The 20,167-nt window shown below is 36.0% G+C and overlaps 1 protein-coding gene across 3 annotated transcripts in view; it reads left to right on the forward strand.

Moving 5' to 3' along the window:
- The first annotated feature begins 9,612 nt into the window (after window positions 1-9,612).
- Window positions 9,613-20,167, forward strand: part of Dbp80 (putative ATP-dependent RNA helicase Dbp80) — a 254,168-nt gene continuing 243,613 nt past the window's right edge. For 2 of the 3 annotated variants that reach the window (XM_070216341.1, XM_070216343.1), the window contains exons 1-2: window positions 9,614-9,768; window positions 9,825-9,916. In XM_070216341.1, coding sequence (XP_070072442.1) covers window positions 9,619-9,768; window positions 9,825-9,916 — 242 coding nt within the window. In that variant the 5' untranslated portion in view covers window positions 9,614-9,618. Of the gene's footprint in view, window positions 9,769-9,824; window positions 9,917-20,167 lie in introns of all 3 variants that reach the window. The other variant, XM_070216342.1, reaches the window with a different exon arrangement.

Consider the following 20,167-nt stretch of genomic DNA (forward strand, 5'->3'; position numbering starts at 1 on the left):
GTTAGTTTGTAAGTTCTACACTACTAAAGGTACAGACATGTGCCATACCTCGTTTAAAAGGTATTTTGAAATACTTCAACGCCTTTTTAACTTAATTTGTTAAAATACAATAATTTAAAAATTATGATTTATGACCAATTTAAATTTAAATGTATATATTAGCTCCTATGAGAGCAAATGTAAGCAAACAAAAACTTCTGATATCAAATAAAAACACCTCTTAACGAGGTAAAGAACTAGTGACGATCGCGCCTTCAACATACAAAAGTTCTGATATCAACATTTGTGACGAAAAAGGATTACACTTGTCATTAAATAGACTTTCTAATATTTTCTCATTCGGCACGCTGCAATAGAAAATGCCTGTGAAGGGAAAAAGGCTGGAATAGTCTGCTAGGGCGGGCCGAATGAGAAAATATTAGAAAGTCTATTTAATGACGAGTGTAATAATTTTTCGTCACAAATGTTGATATCAGAACTTTTGTATGTTGAAGGCGCGATCGTCACTAGTTCTTTACCTCGTTAAGAGGTGTTTTTATTTGATCTTTGATAGGCACGGCAGAAGGCTGATTGGCCTATATGACGATGGCTGGGACTTGTCCTTTCCGGCTTTATGGATCATTATGATGACAGACTTCCTCCATTGTGGAGGATAATATCCCAAATTCATCATGCTGTTAAATATTATGGTTAGAAGATGTATTGCACAGTTTGGCAGTTCTACAATCATTTTTGGGGTGATGAGATCGTGACCCGGCGCTTTCTTTTTGTCTTGGGACTGTATGATTCTTGTAACTTCTTCTGGATGGTATATAATTTGCGGGCTAGCTTCAGGATTGGAGATTAATGGCAGCACAAAGCTATTCGTTGCTGGAAGTGGTTTGAAGACATTTTCTAAGTGGTGGGCAAATGTATTCGCCCTCTTTTCGTTGCTGCGGGCCCAAGTTCCTGTTTGCGTATGTAGGGGTGATTCACTTTCTATTGGTGGACATATGCCTGACTTAGCTTTCCACAGTGGATATATTTTGCTATTTGGTGAGAGTTGCTTCATGAAAGATAGTTCATCTCTATTTTTCTCAGCTTCTAGTGCTTTGCGGAGCATGCAGTTGGCTATTTTTAGGCGCTCCTTGGAGGCTGGGGATCTATGGGATTGCCACTCTCGACGAAGCCTTCTCTTATTTTATAGCAGTTCTTCGATGTGCCTAGAAGCACGTCTGCTGTTAAATGGTTTATTAGATGTTATAGGTTGCGTGGAATGTTGTGCAGCCAGTGTAATAACATTCACTAACTCTTCAACTGAATTGTCGAGGTCTTCTTCACAGGAAATGTTTGGGCGGTCATTAATATGAGTACTTACATACTTTCTGTATTTGAGCCAGTCTGTTTTACCAGTAGTTAGAGAATGTAACCGTTCTGTAACCTGAGGGTGGTCGTAGAGGTGAAGCAAGATGGGCGAATGATCTGATGATAGATCTGATAAGTGCTCCACACGCACATGAGCCTGCGGCACTCTTCTTGTGATGGCAAAATCAATCAGGTCAGGTTTCTTATTTGGATCAGTTGGCCAATATGTAGGCTTACCCGGAGAAATAAAGTCAAGCTTGTTTCGCGGAGTTATAATCGCGATGTAGAGTTGTTTTCCCTTGGGGTTGATGAGTCGAGATCCCCAGTGGGTGTGCTTTGCATTGTAGTCACCAGCTGCTATAAAGCGGTCACCCAATACATCGAAGAAGTTTAGGAATTCTGCTTCGGTAATAGCGAAGCGCGGTGGGCAGTATATAGAGGCTAGGTTTAGGTAGCCGCTTTGGGATTCGAGGTGTACTGCTGTTGCTTGAATATAAGTCGTAGCGAATGATGGCATCTCGTAATGCCTAATGCGATTCTTTATCAGAATTCCAGTACCTCCATGAGCCTTCCCATCAGGATGATTTGTCGAATAAAATGTATAGCCAGTAAGATGAAAATAGTTTTTATTTGTTAAGTGAGTCTCTGATATGAGCATGGCGTCAATGTCATATCAAATAAAAACACCTCTTAACGAGGTAAAGAACTAGTGACGATCGCGCCTTCAACATACAAAAGTTCTGATATCAACATTTGTGACGAAAAATTATTACACTCGTCATTAAATAGACTTTCTAATATTTTCTCATTCGGCCCGCCCTAGCAGACTATTCCAGCCTTTTTCCCTTCACAGGCATTTTCTATTGCAGCGTGCCGAATGAGAAAATATTAGAAAGTCTATTTAATGACAAGTGTAATCCTTTTTCGTCACAAATGTTGATATCAGAACTTTTGTATGTTGAAGGCGCGATCGTCACTAGTTCTTTACCTCGTTAAGAGGTGTTTTTATTTGATATCAGAAGTTTTTGTTTGCTTACATTTGCTCTCATAGGAGCTAATATATACATTTAAATTTAAATTGGTCATAAATCATAATTTTTAAATTATTGTATTTTAACAAATTAAGTTAAAAAGGCGTTGAAGTATTTCAAAATACCTTTTAAACGAGGTATGGCACATGTCTGTACCTTTAGTAGTGTAGAACTTACAAACTAACGAAATTTAGCCATTTTTAGCTTTTTTCCCGCTAAAGTAGCGGCTTTTTCCAAAAGTCGTAGAGCAAAAGATTCCTATATGGAACTCTTAAGTGCAAATTTACTGATTCCATGACCCTAAAATACAGTTCGGATACCCTCACACAAAATTCAATACTCAGGAAGCTTTAGTTGTTCGAGCTGGCAAAAGTGGCTATTTTCGTATAAAAATAACTTTTAAACGTGACTTTTTACAGTAATGTGTTATATACCAAAATTTAAGGAATCTCAAGGGCTATACAGTTTAAAGTTTTCAAGAAAATCGTTAGAGCCGTTTTTGAGAAAAATAAAAAAAAGCTAAAAAAAAAGTTTTACAAAATTGTCTTTTGTTCATATCTTTTTAATTATTACATTTACACAAATTGCATATAGAAGGCGTTTATAGCATTTAAAAATACCTTTCAAACAAGATGCAGCACAAGTCTGTAGCTTTAGTAGTATAGAAGTTACGGTTTTCTGAATTTTAGCTATTTATAGCTGTTTTCCCGCTAAACTAGCGAGTTTTTCCAAAAGTGGTAGAACAAAAGTTTTTTATATCAATGGGATGAACGTCATATTAAATTTTCAAAACTTAAGAAACATGTTTTGGACAAACTGACAAACTGACAAACTGACAAACTGACAAACAGAATTAAATTTTCATTTTGGGAAGAAGAAGGAAATCTTATTTTGGCTATAACTTTTGAACGGAGCGTCGGATTCTGACAAATGACCCCTCATTCGACGGGTATTTTCAAAAGGAATACAACTAAAACATTGCGAGGGGGCATTTATCCCCACCGGCCCCAACAGCTCCAAATTTCGAAATTTTCACTTTTTCACTTTCACCGCTCTCTCTCCCAAGCCAATTGATTTTCTTAAAGTCTTGGTATGCAATCCTTTAAGTTTTTGCAATACCTTTCGATTGGTGTATTACTCATTACGATCGGACTATCACAGCAGATTTTCAATTTTGCGGCTATATAATAGTAGTCGCCTTCGCACACTCTCCTGGTGCGCTTCGTCACTACATGGACTGCCGTCCATAGTGATTGATCAAGGAACTGCATAAGCTCGTATTTGTGCTGCGAAATGCCATTCGCATTCCAGAAAGATATTTTAAAAGTAATCATCTAAGATTTTTGTTTGACTAAAAGCTCCAGGAGGAGATTTTGAGTGCGCACAAGCTCCTGCAGAGTGTGCTGCATTGCTCCCATTGTTTCTGTTATAGTTGCCAGCATTAATTCTATACCACTTGGTAATTGGGATGTGTTTACGCAGATACTTTCCGAAGTATGGTTCGATGCCTGGTGCTCCAACAATCGTGGAGTGGTTTGTTTAAATGTAGGTGTTGGAACTGAAGCGTAAGACCCGTTGTTGTAACTCAGCGCCTGAGCAAAAGAGACTCCCGGTGTCGTTGTTGATGGTATGTATGGAAGATTTTGGCGGATGGCTGGGTTTCTAGCTGCAGTTATTTTTTGGGTTAGGCGGTTTTTCATCTCCTTATAAATACGGCAACCTCTGTAGTTGGCCGTGTGGTTTTCCCCACAGTTGCTACATTTTTTGGCAGATTGGTTCTCCTTATTTAGAGGGCAGTCCATAGTTAAATGTGCATCCCCGCAGACAACGCAGACTGCGCGAAGTTTGCAGTATGTTCTCGTATGATCATATTCTTGACAGTTCGTACATTGGATGGGTCCATTCCGTTTATGGGGTTCCTCAACCGTGATTCTGCGGTGCAATAGATATTGAAGCTTGTAGATTGGGTGAACTTCATTTTTATTTAAAGGCATATTTTCCGGTGTCAGTTCTATCTTGAACATTGGCTGGGGAATTTTGTTTCTGTTTATTATGTTTATAGCCGTTTTGGCATTAAAACCCTTTTCTTTAAGCCCATCTATTATTTCAATGGTTGGAACTGTTGATTCAATTCCTTTGATAACTACTTGTAGGCCTTTGCTACTTTTGAGTTGATAGGTATAGTAATTGGTTTTTCCCTCATCTAGGTATTTGGCCACTGATCGATAATCTTGTTCATCGTTTGCCTGAATTTTGGTTTCATTTATGTTACCTCTTTTTATAGAAGTGACATAGAACTTGTTAGCTCCAATTAGGTCAGTTATTTTTTTGACTAGCTCAGCACAATTTCCTTGACGAACATATATGGGTGGTGGCCTTGGTTTCTTAACAGTGGTTGTTTGAGTGGCAGCATTATCTTCGTCTGTGTCACTAAGAATCGAAAATCTATTATTGGTCAGCGTATTTTTCGGGACAGTGGTAGTATTTGATTTTAATACTTTTGATGCATTGGTTTTTTTTAGAAGATTGCGGGCTTAATTTTCTTTTTATTTGCACATAGCGATCGATTCCAGTTTGTATTAACGTTCCGTTAGCATTTTTCGTAGGTTTTTGTTGGGGGAAGGGGAGCTTGCCGGTCAGAACTGACGATGCCGGGCGCTGAGTGACTGCAGTAGATGTAGTTGTTGTTGTGTTGGTTGTTGTTGTTAGTGTCGAAGTCACAGTGGTAAATACGGGCATTGTGCTGGTAGTTGTTGTTATATTGCTTGTAAGGTCGTAGGGGTCGGGGGACGGGCATTGGGCACTCCACGGCTCATTGGGTGCTGTGCCGCTTGCAAATAGTAATGCAGGGGAGAGCGAGCGCGCTCTCGCTGTGTTCACTTGCAATGTTGCAGTTTTCTTTGGTACTATTGACTCATCAGCTCGTATACAAAGGTAAGCGTTGTTTCTGATTGACAAAAGTCGACGTTCGTCTTGTTGTTGTTGCCGAGCTGTGCTCATTTTACTTAAGTTTCAGAGCTTACACTCTGACACGTTGGCTTTTAATTTATAATTTATAGATTATATTAGTAATTTATCACACTAATCTAAAATTTTCATGGGCAACACGAGCACTTGTACCCATGCCTACCCAGAGCGTCTTTTCGCGAATTAAATTCGGTTATTTTCACTATATTTTGTAATCATTCGGCGGAGCGATACAAAAATACGTCTGATGTCGTTGACGTTTAATTTTCAAATAATTGCTTACTGACCATTAAGCACCGCATATAGCCCCTTGCGTGCTTTTAAAGATTTTTTGCCGCTGCTTCCGTCCAGATTGTAGTCGATAACCAGACTATCTGAAAGAATCAGCTTCAGGCATTTCGATAAATTATTATTTTGGTCACTTTCTTGATCTGTAAATATATATATATATATATTTATTTTTGTTTTGTTTCTAATTGATACAAAGCATTTCAGCTTGCCACTTTCGTCTAATGCACACAGAACTTTCTAGGTTTTTTTGCAAAACACAAATCACTTGCAAAATTGGTGCAAGTTAAAGTTAAGTATATCACAATATCTTACATATATCTTACACCAAGCCTTCTTCTTACCCCCTTAACCGATTTCGTTTGCTTCATCTTCGCTGTTGGCGCGTGCCAATGCTCCTATACCCTTTCAAAAGCGGTATATATCCGACTTAATAATTTGTATTTGTTCAGTAAAAACGCAATTTCTTAAAACTGTTACTCTTATTTATTTAAAAAAAATGATTTAAAAAAATATTAAGGGACCATTTTTTTTAAACTAAACTAAAAAATTAACTGATAAAATCAAGTTAAATAAAAAATTGAATTAAGTAAATGTATTGTTTAAGTAAATTCAAATTTTATAAATAAGCAATTAAAGTCTACAACAGGAAATTAATTTGTTTATTTCGAAATACAATAATGCTTCTAAAATGTAAGGGCATACACATGTCACTGCAGCGCGCTAGCAGAGCAGCGGCAGAGAAATTGCCTATCCCGTGGGCCCCGCGCGCTGCCTCTGCTGGCCACCACACTATATATTGCAATGTAGGCATAGTCCCTGGATTAATCAATGGCTAAAAAGTTGGTGAGACCCCTATATAGTACTCTCTAAGCCGGTCGCAGAAAATATCAGAAATAAAAAGAAAACTTTACAACGAGTTGAGCCGACTCGAATATTATTTAGCAAAGTGGTCATTCGATCGCAGGATCGATATTTTGACACTAACACCTTGAAATACAAAGAAAACAAAAGAGAACGCTATAGCCTGGTGGGTGTCCCGAATAATGAATAATCCGATTTGAAAAATGACTTCTACATTTCCATATGTATAAATATACACAACAAAACTGCATTTATACTTTTTGGAAATCATTAAAGGTGCCAAAATCGTTATTGGGCGATTGTAGGCGTTAGAGGGGGCGTGGCGCTCGACTGAAATGAAGCCCAAGAATATGTGTGGGAAATCTCAACCTTCTAGCTTTTGTAGTTTCAGAGATCTCAGAGTTCATACTCGTCTAGTGACCCTGATCAAGAATATATATAGTTTATGGGGTCGGAAATGCTTCCTTCTTCCTGTTACATACTTTTGCACGAATACAATATACCCTTTCATAGCTTCTTCCCATAGAGTCCATCCGTTTAAAAGGTTGGGATTTTTGACGAATGTGAAACTCGTGTTTCCACAGAACTCCATCCACCATCTGCCCTCCAATAACAGCTGACTGAAGAGCAGTTGCTCAGCTCAACATTAACGAAGGGGGATTTCAACTCGGCAAAACTGACGTAAAAATGCGTTCCCCTAATTTTATTGTAGAATAACAACAGTTTACATTTTGGCCCACACATAGCTACCTGCTTGCGAACGCTTTTCCGCTCATAACAAACTACAAATAATAAAAAAAAAACCAAAAAACAATGAGAGAATGAAAAACATTAATGACGGGGGATTTCAACTCGGCAAAACTGACGTAAGATTGCGTTCCCCTAATTTTATTGTAGAATAACAACAGCTTACATTTTGGCCCACACATAGCAACCTGCTTGCGAACGCTTTTCCGCTCATAACAAACTACAAATAATTAAAAAGAAAACCAAAAAACAATGACCCATTATATAATTTTATCCCGCCATCGATTTGATTTGTTCTCGCAGTCATCGTTCCAATTTTCACAGTCAAGAGGAAGAATTCAGAGTTGCACCGAGAAAACATCGCCTAACTATCGCATGAAAGAGCCCGTCAAAGTCCGTCAAAATTGGATGGCGGACTAACTGGGAAATTTTCGGAACGGCAAAACCTTACGGACCAACCGTTCAACGGATGGTAGATGGTGGATGGAGCTCTGTGGGAAGACCCTATTTGGCTAATTATTTTTGGCTATTGTCTAATTATTTGTAGTTTGTTATGAGCTTAAAAGCGTTCGCAAGGACGTTGCTATGAGGATCCGAAGTAGCTATAAATTACCAAAACAAATTTTTCATATTAATATAGGCTAGTCAGAGGCTTACTAAGAGCTGAGTGTGGTACGGCAAGTTAGGCTTTCCCCCAGTCAGCAATTTATACGCATACTCGTTACCCTTGCAAAGGGTATTATGATTTCAGTCAGAAGTTTGCAACGCAGTAAAGGAGACGTTTCCGACCCCATAAAGTATATATATTCTTGATCAGCATCACTAGACGAGTCGATCTAGCCATGTCCGTCAGTCCGTCCGTCTGTCTAGTCTCTCAGTTTTTGAGCTATCGGGATGAGGTTGTATATATGTCGGAACCGACCGGATCGGACAACTAAATATATAATAAAAATTGAAGAATAAGAGTTATTTGTCAACTTTTATAATAAAAATTGATATATAAAACTTATTTGTCAATTTTTTTAAAAAGGTAACCCTTATTTGCGATCCCTGGATAATGGGAATGATCTACAAGGGTATATAAGCTTCGGCTGGCCGAAGCTAGCTTTACTTCTTGTTATAGGATGTGTTAGAAATTTTTAACTTTTAAAGTACAGATATGTTTTTAACTTCGCTATTTTACGAAGATTTGACAAGTTGAAATCCCCCCTCGTTAATGTTAAGTTGAGCAACTGCTCTTCAAGTCAGCTGTTATTGGATGGTGGATGTGTTCTGTGGGAACACGAGTTTCACATTTGTCAAAAATCCCAACCGTTTCACAAGGATGGACTCTTTGGGAAGAAAACAGTTTTATATTTTGGATTTATCCGCTAATCGATTTGAAATTGAATTACGAACTCAACGCGGCGTCAAAATCCATGTTTTGTTTTGTACAAAGTACTGCTTGGATATGCAAAATAATGAACTGCTCATTAAAAAGAACAATAACTTGTAATCTGGGTAAGAGCGAGACTGACATATAATAAACCGCTTATTAAAAAAAAACAATAGCTTGTAATCTGGGTAAGAGCGAGACTGAAATATTCAAGACTCGCCGAACATGAAAAAGAGTTTAATAATGATATAGAAAAAGGATTACTTATGCAAGCAATTCATAAAAAATTTAAGAAGATTTAAAAATATTGTATTTATTATAGTGTGACCGAAGTTTTCAGACTTCATCCGCAATGTACTTAGCATGGTCATACTGTCAATCAGGTGGGTTGGTTGACAAACAGCAAAAAAATCAATTACATTTTTTTCAAAATGTTAAACACACAGGTCGCAAGCTTAAAATTTACTGTAAGTGGTGATATGTATTTTCGAATCTCCTGTTTCTACAGTTTCTAGTTTGCGGATGTTGTTCTGGCGTGAATGTTGGCTGAATGGAATTCTCATTTTTCGACAATTTGTGAATAACTATAACGAAATCATTTGCCTCCAAAATCATTCCGCACGTTAGAGTTCAAATTGTTATTGGTTTTGAAAACATATCACATGCTACCGTTCATTATTATTTTTTCTGCATCCTCGCATTACAAGAAAATACTTATAATTCAATGTGCTTGTAACGTTTTGTAGCTTAGTTTATAATAGTTCACAAATTGTAAATAACTAGCTTTGAATTTGTTGGTGCCGTTTATTCTCTTTAAGATCAAAAAGATGCTTAAAATTGCAACAGCGATATAAAGCGGTTGTGTGCTTAAGATAAACAAATTTTTTCTTTCCCTTAAGTCAGGCAGACCAAATAAAATCGCTGTTCTGGAATTCGTCGTTGTTGCAGAAGAGCCGCCTGTCTGAACAAGCTATTAAACTTTTTTAATATACCATTAAAACGATGAATTTCTTAAGAGATTTTTCGGAAAGACCACATGGTCACTCTTCTAGGGGAATAATAACTAATTATTTTGGCAGCAATTTATTTTTTAAACGCTTTATTATGGGTGATTGGGTTAAAAAAGCTGAAGACCAGGAAGTATCGAAGCTGGTATTACGTGTTGCAATAAAATTATTTATATAATAATGGTTTATTTTATATTTTAGGTCAACCAACTCAGGATAGAGCCTGCCCAATGTTCAGATAATAAATCACCGGCTACTATATGTGGTGATGATTGCGAACCCGATGTTGCTGAGTAAGTTTGGATTATAATTTAATATATTTAAGAGAAAGATACATATAGACGTAAATAAAATTCATTTATTTTTTATTATTTCAATTGTTAGAATAACTCTTTAAGAATGTGTTTTAACAGTTTCACGAAGAAATTCGAGCTATTTTGGCATTTCTACCAGGATGACGGCACCAACCTCCTTGTGCAGTAGATATATTTTATTCCTTTAAATGCGTTTTTCTCGAAACCATGTTTTTCTCTGCTGCGTGTGTCCCAAAAAGTAATGCTTCGGTCATCATGCTGCTTTTACAGAAATGTTTGTAATGAAATTGCCCACTTTCTGGACCTAATTCATGTAGAAGTTTTGTACGTTTCGTTTTTTTTTGTTAGGCAAAAACAAAAAAAACAAGAAAGGAAGATACCTTTAGCCAGCCGAAGCTTTTATACCCTTGCAGATAAAGTAAATATCTATAGTTTAATGCTCCCTCGGTGCAGTTCCAGGGATTCCAGACTCAGCGTTTCTATTTAAATTTTGTTTTTAAGTAGTCAAGAATCAAAACGCCTACTTCCTACAAAGTTACAATGAATTTTCTTATATTTGTTTGAATATTCCTATGGGAGCCTTAAAATATAGTGGTCCGGTCCGGCTCGGTCCGAAATATGTACTACCTGCAATAGAAAGACTTTCCGGAAAGTTTCATCGCGATAGCTTTAAAACTGAGAGACTAGTTCGCATAGAAACGGACAGACGGACATATATACTTTATGTGGTCGGAAACGTCTTCTTTACTGCGTTGCAAACATCTGACTGAAATTATAATACCCTCTACAAAGGTATAAAAATAGGACAACAAATAATTTTTGACTTTGAAAGAGTGCCACTACCAGAGTTTTTGAGAAATTTAATGAGGGGAGCTAGTTCTAAATATTAATCACTTTACTAAAGAAATGGGAAGATTATATCTTGCAATTGTGCGTTCACCAAACTAAAAACATTTTCATTTACATATTTTAAAACAAATTATTTTTAATAAATAAGTTAAGTTACTTAAACATAAAATAGAAAAAGTTATAGATTTAATAAAAGGAACACAAAATTAAACTTTGTGAAATTACCACGAACCATTTCAAGTTTTCCATGATATTTGGGTGCTCCTGAGTAAAAGTCCCATACAAAATTATTTTCCATCACCTACAGGTTCCGCGGTATAGCTAAGAATACAAAAAACCGATGTTTGCCGACATTTTGAATTACGTGGCCTATATAATTGGACTAACCTTTATTATTTTCGGTAGGACCTACTCTCAATACATCACGGCACTACTAAAAAATAGTCCCTATCGTGAACAATTGTCTATGTCTTTGGAATTCGACGCCAAAGTTGAAACTCCCAAAATTTTTACAATTTCTATGATGAAAAAAAAATTCTGAGAATTAAATCTTAAATTGAACTAATTTTAAATATTCATTGAATCTATTGTTTATTATATTCTTTAATTTCGGTTTAAAGCGATTTCATGAGGATATTTTTTATTGGATTTATTATACAAATAAAACCGTTTTTTTTTATTTCATTATCTACTCCTAAATGTTGTCAAGGCATCCTACAGAATGGGGGTAAACATATACATTTCTCTATGTATGTTCAGTAGGGTGGGCTTATTTTGTATGAAATTTCTAAGGCCATGCTCTCACCCCTTCATATATAGCCTTTTTGTATCCTTAATCCATTAAAAAAAGAAAAAGTAAAAAAATAATTGGTTTTAGGCGGTGCGCAACGGCTTCAAAGTTTATTACGCATATTTCAGATTCATCTAGATGCCGTAGACTTAATTTTATACTTTGACAGTTTTAAAAAGTATCTTAAGGGGTTATATACAGTTGTGATAGATGAAAAAATCGATTTTTTTTATTGCATATTCCTTAAGTATATACTGTTAAGAATACTCTTACAAAAATTTAGAACGATCGGAGCATTAGAACCGAAGCTATTTATAGCGCACTACCTGCACATCGGCCGTTACAAACTTGAAACTTTAAACGCGATTATCTCATAATCTTGTTTTTTCGAAATTACCTTTGCGGTGGACACGATTACTAAAAAACAATTAATCTGATCGACACAAAATTTTGGCCACTTATTTATTATAACAATAGCTAGTCCTTGAGCGAAGGATTTTCAATTTTTTTGAAAACTTTTTTTTAGAGCATAAAATCCTAAATTTTATACCTTGAGACAGTACATTTTTTGTTAAAACCGTCTCCATTTTTTTTAAATCGAAATTTTTACAAATCCTTCGTTCAGGGACTAGGCAATACAATATACTAACGAAATTTTTTTGAATTGGGGATTTGAGATGAACCGTTCTTGGGACATGATGTCCACCGCAAGTCACCATCGAAATAAGACGATCCTGGAATTTGGCCATAACATTTTTATTATTTAATACTTATTAAAAATGTTTTGCCGGCGTTGTTTAGTACATGTTTCTGGGTACTTATTAAAATTTTTTCATAAAAAAATATTATTAAAAAATATTCTAAAATGGTGGGCAGCAAATAAAGAGAGACAGCCCCCTATCACAACTGTACATAACCCCTTAAGATGCTGAGTTCAGTTGTGACTCAAAGAAAAACTACAAAAGCTAGAAGGTTGAGATTTCCCACACATATTCTTGAGATTCCTATGCAGCGCAAGTTTATTTCCTCCGGGCGTCATGCCCCTCAAACGTCCACAATCGCCCACTAACGATTTGTGTATATTTATTGTTGTTGTGTATATTTATACCTATCGAAATGTAGAAAATGTTCATTTATTTATTTCGCCAACGGATATACCTTAACTGGCTACTTATACAATCCAACAAATTATATTACGTGCTAACATTTACAAAATAATTAATTAACCTATGTTTCAAAATGGTTTTATTTGGGAAATAGTCTAATTGCATATCAGCTGGAAGTGCGTTAAACTCAGATAAAGCCCTATAGAGAGACTAATTTTGGGAATAATTAGTCCGCCTCAGCTCAAGAAAAATGGGATCAAAATTCCGCAGTTGCCTAGAAGGAGCGTTAAAACCAAGCTCAGGACAGTCGATACCACCATTCACCAAATCAAAGATAAAGCAAATGACCAGGATATTTCTACGATGCGCAAGGGATGGTAGACGAACAAGCTTGCATTGCTGGTGATAAGAAGGAACAGGGTCTAACAATCTTAGTGGCAATAGAGCAAATTTCAGAAATTGTTTCTGTAGCCGCTCTATTCTATTTCCATGAGTGCTAGTAAAAAGCGGCATATTCTAGCTTAGACCGGACAAATGCAAAGTAAAGCGCAAGTCTGGTGTAGGGATCAGTGAATAGCGAAGCGTTCCTTTTCACAAATCCAAACATGGCATAGGCTCTGGGCAAGATGTAATCGAAGTGTGCTGAGAACTTAAATTTCGAGTCAAACATCACACCTAGATCCAAGGATTCCGGCCGCAGCTGTAAAGGTTGACCATTAATATTATAAGATGTGAAGAAATTGTATACATATTTACTGTAAGTAACATAGAAGCACTTGTTTATGTTAAGAGGGAGCGCATTTCGGCTACACCAAGAGCTCAACGAATCTAAGTCCTGTTGAACCGATTGTGAGTCTGTGGATGTTACATAAATGACACTTAATAATATACAAATGGTTTGAATTAAATCCATCCAACCAGTATTTATAGAAAAAATAGCAAAGTTGGTCGATTTTTTGGGGCCAAAGACCCTACCCCCCTTAATCATTACTAGACATCGGATTTTAGGTGAAATCGTTTTTTTTAAATATGATTTAAAGCCACATTTGATTGGTTAAATTTTTTTTACAAAAACCTCAACATTTATTTAAACTCTTCTAGAGCCATTATATGAGTTTTAAGGTTGAAATAGTGGTTCACGCGAGTGCGAGGAAGCGAAAGCTATTTTTAATACAAGAGCGCAAGATCAACTTCATGAGATCTTAGTTACTAAATATACCCGTTACTCGTAGAGTAAAAGGGTATATGGGCACTTCCAAAATGTCGCTCGGGACATTTGCACACCTTTAAAGTTGAAAAAAAATTGTAAAACAATGGATTTTAATTTTAATTATGGGCTTTTCTTTTCACTCTTCCCAAGCTCTATTTTTGGTAAAAATCTTAATTTTGTGCCACTTTTAGCTTTTAAGATATCGGTAAAAAACTGCAGTATTCGCTCGGGACAAAAATAGAAGTGGATTTCGAGGAAGTTCATACAACACCAGAAATTAGCAAATTCTGATGGAATATTTGAATGCGATTTTTTTTAGAATGTTGATTAAACATGTCGTTGTGAAATACTTTTGGTTTTACTCAAAAATTCTTTGCCGTTTTTTTTTATGCAGTTTCAACCACATTCGCTCGGGACATGTCGCTCGGGACATTTTTTCCGACTGTTTTGTAAAGCGGATTTCTTTACCTCTATTTTTCAATTGCTGGATGTTTTGCTTTTAACTTAATAGTTTAGCATGTGAATGAAGCACTCAGTACAGAAAACTGTCACATATTAGCATTCCTATAGGATAAATTTACAACAGAAGACAGGTCCAAAAAATAACAAAAAAAATAGCCAAAAACTGATTTTTGCGTATATTGGTGGGGTTTTTCATAAAAATAATCAAACTATACTCCAAATTTGTAGTTAAGCTCAGTATCCAACTGATTAGAAACTAATATGGGGGCAAAATCATGTGGAAATATGTTTTATTCAAGTTTCAAGGTTTTTGGCTTGGTGGACTTTTTTTTGGAAGTGCCCATATTGTATTCGTGCAAAAGTATGTAACAGCTAGAAGGAAGCATTTCCGACCCTATAAAGTATATATATTCTTGATCAGGGTCACTAGCCGAGTCGATATAGCCATGTCCGTTTGTCTGTTTGTCCGTATGAACGCTGAGATCTCGGAAACTACAAAAGCTAGAAGGTTGAGATTTCCCACACATTTATTTTAGCACAAGTTTATTTTAGCCGAGTGCCACGCCCCTTTAACGCCCACAATCGCCCACTGACGATTTTAAAATGTGTCTGGCGCCCATACCTTTAAAGATTTCCGAGAAGTATAAATGCAATTTTGTTGTGTATATTTATACCTATCAAATTTTTAAATCGGACCATTCATTAAAAAGATATGCGCAATCAAAATAATGTTATATATCCTTCTCCCTTGCACTCCCTTAGCTGAGTGACGGGTATTAAATAGTCGGGTATTAAATAGCGTTTTCTCTTGTTTTAATTCCATTGTAGAACGTTTAAGCCTATCTTAACTACAATGCGAGGGACGGGGCAAATTCCAGAGAGCGATTGAATGCTTTATTGCGCTCCCGCTCCCGCCTTACACTATCCAACAAATTTCAAATTATAACGCAAAGTTCACGAACAATTGTTATACCCGTTACTCGTAGAGTAAACGCATATTGAAACAATTTTAAGGGGGGAGATACATATAGAACTGTAAATTTGTCAAGTTTTTCATGATTTTTTTAAACAATAAGGGTTTGTGCTGGAAGTTTGCAACTTGGCATGTTGATTACATAGTTCTTATATAATTTAAACCAATTTTAATTTTTTTTATCTTTTAAAATGGCGGACGTGGGAATTTCTTTGTCAAGCCTTTTTTAATAAAAGTAGTCCAGCTGCAGATCGTCCACAGGTCGCTGTGTAGATCCGCTTTTTATGAAACCAAATTTATTTTGTTTAGAAATAATGTAGAAACTGTCTGAACCTTACTTACATAGAATATCTCAAAAACTATGATTGGGGCACTCTTTCAAAGTCGAAAATTAATTTTTTTCATATTTTTCTTGTTGTGTTTGTTTTACAAAAAATACTTAAACGTACAAATTTGTACATAAAGTAGGTTCAGATAGTGGGCAATTTCATTACAAACATTTCTGTAAAAGCAGCATGATGATCGAAGCATTACTTTTTGAGATACACGCAGCTGAGGACAACATAGTTTCGCGAAGAACGCATTTAAAGTAAGGGGCTGTCCATAAATTACGTAATCACGTTTTTGGTGATTTTTGACCCCCTCTCCCCCTGGTGATCAAAAGTAATTTTTCAATAAACAACTCCCCCCCCCCCCAATGATTACGTAATACCAAGAAAAAAATATCTGCGGATTCAAACGGAGATGCAAGCTAATCTTTAATATTCTTTATAAATGGAATTTGGTATGACACATTCGGTTCGTCTACACTGAAATTATCTCCAACATACTCTTCGTCAAGCCATTCTTCCCATCCTTCTCTCTTCTTTTTCGCCGCCAAGCCTAATTAAAGAAAAAAATTTTTAAATAAATTCTTTTAATAAAAAAATACATATAAAACAAAGCATGCAAATAACTGTTAACCGTTTTTTTTCCTTACGCTCTACTCCCGAGAACAACCGAAAAATAGCATGCCCCTCGTTCTCTATCTGCGCAGCACACTTCGTTTCCTTTCGTTTTGGTTTTCGGTTGAGCCTTTTACGTTAAGCTGTTCGTGAGACGCTCTGTTACGAAGCTCGTTCAATGAGAGATACGAATGTCGCTCGCACAGGGAGACTTATTAAAAGACCGATTGACTGAAAAAGTCATCGCAAAAAGTCTTTTCACTAATACAACTATACAATGTATTCCCTTTGAAAGTACGTGCGAGTAAAAAGGGAGAGCAATATCGCCCAAGCACGTTAACGTTAACACATGCGCAAAAGACTTTTTGAAACGTCGTTCAGGAGCAATCGGTCTGTAAGCGAGCCGAGCAAAAGAAAGCCGAAAAAACTGCTCGTCGGCTGAGTGCGAGCAAAATTTCTGTACGAACAATTCAAACGGTTGCTCTCTGATTGTTTGCTCAAAGTCTCAGAGAAAAACAGTTATTTGGGGACCGCACGAATCGGTCAACAGTTATTTGCGAGCTATGATATAAAATGATTACGTAATCATTGTGCAATCATTTTCCTGGAAATGCCCATATGTAAGTAATACTAATTATGAACACTTTTCCCTTTTTGTCAAAATAAGACGAAATTTAAAATTCCAGAAATACGAGTAATTTGGTATTATAGGGAACCAGTTTCCACAACCGTGAAAAATTGATCCTCGATGTACATCGATTTCTTAAGAACTCTCATGACCATGGATCATGAACATGTGTTTTTGTATTATGATAATCCTAAAAAATCGCGGTCCACGGGGAATAATATGTTTTAACCTTTCATTAAATATTGGAAACCCAAAACCAAACATCAAGATTGAATTGGTTTTTCTCAAGCTACACCACAATTCATAATCAGCAACAACTACTTTTTTATTTCTTAACACAATTAGGGTATTCACCAGTCCTGGCAAGTGTGGCAAATGTAGCAAATCTGCCATAAGATTACATGAAGTTTCCCACGTTTGATATTAAAAATACGGCAGGTCTAGAATTTTTTATTTTATGTATTTTGTTGTCAGATGTTCGAAATTTTCCGGCTCTTTAACTGTCATGCCCAACGCGTTTCCCTTACAAAATATTTTGTTGATCTTTAATCTTCGTGGTATTTAGCTAAACTTCAAACATTACTTCTGGGGTGGAAATAGTAGATGGTTCCATATGATAACACATGGTCTTTATTTTTTTTCTTATGACTTCTGCAGGTTGGTAGAACTATTGGTCATGGTCGCAGTATTGGTTGTCTTCATGGTCGGTTTGTAGGCGAGAGTTTGATGAACCAGATTGCAGTCAAACTGAGCAAAATGACCTTCTGAAAATTGTACTTTTTTTAATAGCAAAACACGCAACTTTGAAATTAAATTATAAGAGAATTACCCACCGGGAAAATTCCTCTGGAAAATAACATATTTTCATCAGGTTTCTCCATACAAGCGGAAGGGACAAAACCTCATTCACCCCTTACATTTCCTCCATCTCTGGTTTCAAAATACACGGGGGTGACACAAAAAGTAAGGGGAAAATGAGGTTTCTATCTGGATCTCTGGCAGAAGAATGCGGGCCAAAATCCACTGGTTTTTCAACTTCCCGCATTATAGATTTTCCATACATAATCAGTTATGGTTTTCCTCCACTTGCAATATCTGCTTTTCTACACCCTCCCAGTTTTGGTTTTTCCAGACCCTCGCAGTTTTGGTTTGGTTTTGCACTGCTTTGCAGTATCTGATTTTCCAATAAAAATAATTTTTTTTTGTAATATTTGTTTGTGTATTTATTAATAATATTTACAATCGAAGTATTGAAACTAAAAATTTTTAATGCCTGAAGCATTCCCGGGTTTTGCTTGGCCGAATGCAGTTCTGAGGTATCCATGTCTTGTCTGTCTTCTGAAAATATCAAAAATAATTAAGATATGAATGTAAGACCAGGAATAATAATAAGAGTAATTACCATTATTAGGCCTCCGCACAAAATTAAAGGATCTCTCCAGAAATTATGCCTGGTTTGCCATGGCCGATCATTTACCCTCTGTTCAGTTGTTTTATGTCGGGTATCTACAGCTGTGAAAAAAATAATAGCACCACTAACCCAAAAAAACTTTAACTAGTCACCCTACTCACATTTTTTAACTTTTTTAACTTTTCAAAACGGGTTTGAAATAGTATGACTAAACATAATTTGAATATGAAAAAAAATGTTAGCTTTATAAAAGGTTTCTGAACTTATTTAAGAAAATCTATGCAAAACTGGAAAAACGTACGAAAAAAATAATAGCACCACTTCTCTAAAAATAGAATAAAAGGTAGAAAAATGACAAATGGGTAACTTAATCTTTAGTTGGCGGTAGCTAACAAGTAAATCTAAGTTTAAAGTGTAAATCTTTTGCGATTTTTGGATATAATGACTTACTATCGATTAAACAAGTCAGGACCCTACCTATAAAGGAATTGGGGCCCAAAAGTCATGATATATTTTCAAATTTTGTTCGGAAATGATTTAAGACGTTTTAGATTAACTGTATAAACTGTCTTTAAAAAAAAAACTCGAATATTTTTGGTTGTGTTATGGTCAAGCGAGTACACAAGTCAATGTATATTGCTTACTGAGTACTTTCAAACACTTTCTTTGCTATCCTGACCGTGATCCTGGCCGGATTTTATTGGTCAAAGATTCATTTAAGAAGTATTTTGTATTCAGTTTAAGCTACGAATTACTACCGTATTACTATTTACATCATAGGATGATTCATGAACGATGTATTCATCCGTATTGATCTTACTTCAAGAAGGAAAAACAAGCCTATGTTAATACTAGGTCCATGCTCAATAAATGGATGTTTTGGTACCGTGTTTTTGGTCAATTTAGGTGTTTAGAAGACACATGACTTAGGGGCTGTCCATATATTACGTAATCACCTAGGGGGGGGGAGGGGGTCATTGAAATGATTATGTTTGATTACATGGGGAGGGGGGGGGGTCTTGCACAATGATTACGTAATCATTTTATATAAATTTTTTTATTTAAAGAATTTATTTAAAAACTTTTTTCCTTTAATTATATCTACAAACTTAGATAGGAAAGCAGAGAAAAAATTTTTTTAGTGGCTGGGCGGCGAAAAAGAAAATGTTTAGTGGTTCAATCACACGAAGGACGCGAAGACCTGAAATGGCTTGACGAAGAGTATGTTGGAGATAATTTCAGCGTAGACGAACCGAATGTGTCATACCAAACTCCATTTATAAACAATATATAAGATTGGGTTGCATCTCCGTTTGAATCCACAGATTAAAACAAAAAAAATTTTATTCTTGGGATTACGTAATCATTGGGGGGGGGGGGGGGGGTTGTTTATTGAATGATTACGTTTGATCACCAGGGGGGGGGAGGGGGTCAAAAATCACCAAAAACGTGATTACGTAATATATGGACAGCCCCTTATAAAATGGATTTCTTCTTACCCAATTTAACTTTGCCTTCACACATTCTGATAAGTTTTGCGGGCATTCATTTGTAACTTTTTATGACGAGCCCTATGCCCTTGTAAATGTGTTTCGCATTTCGGATAGGATTTTTTTTTTAAGTGCATGTTTTATAAATTTGTTTATTGAAACATTATCCAATTATTAAAATATTCGCTATTATTTTAAGCACGTGTTTTAGTTTTGTTTTGGCCCTGATAAGATTCTTTGTGCTTTGTAATATAACATTTTGGAAGGAAAAATGGGCCAGGACTCGGTTTTTCTGTGTTATCCTTCAAAGTTTATGACATTCTTAATGAAGATGATCCAAAACCTAACCAATCGAACCGGTTTTCAT

The sequence above is a fragment of the Drosophila takahashii genome, chromosome 3R (assembly GCF_030179915.1).
Source record: "Drosophila takahashii strain IR98-3 E-12201 chromosome 3R, DtakHiC1v2, whole genome shotgun sequence".
Classification (NCBI taxonomy): Eukaryota; Metazoa; Arthropoda; class Insecta; order Diptera; family Drosophilidae; genus Drosophila; species Drosophila takahashii.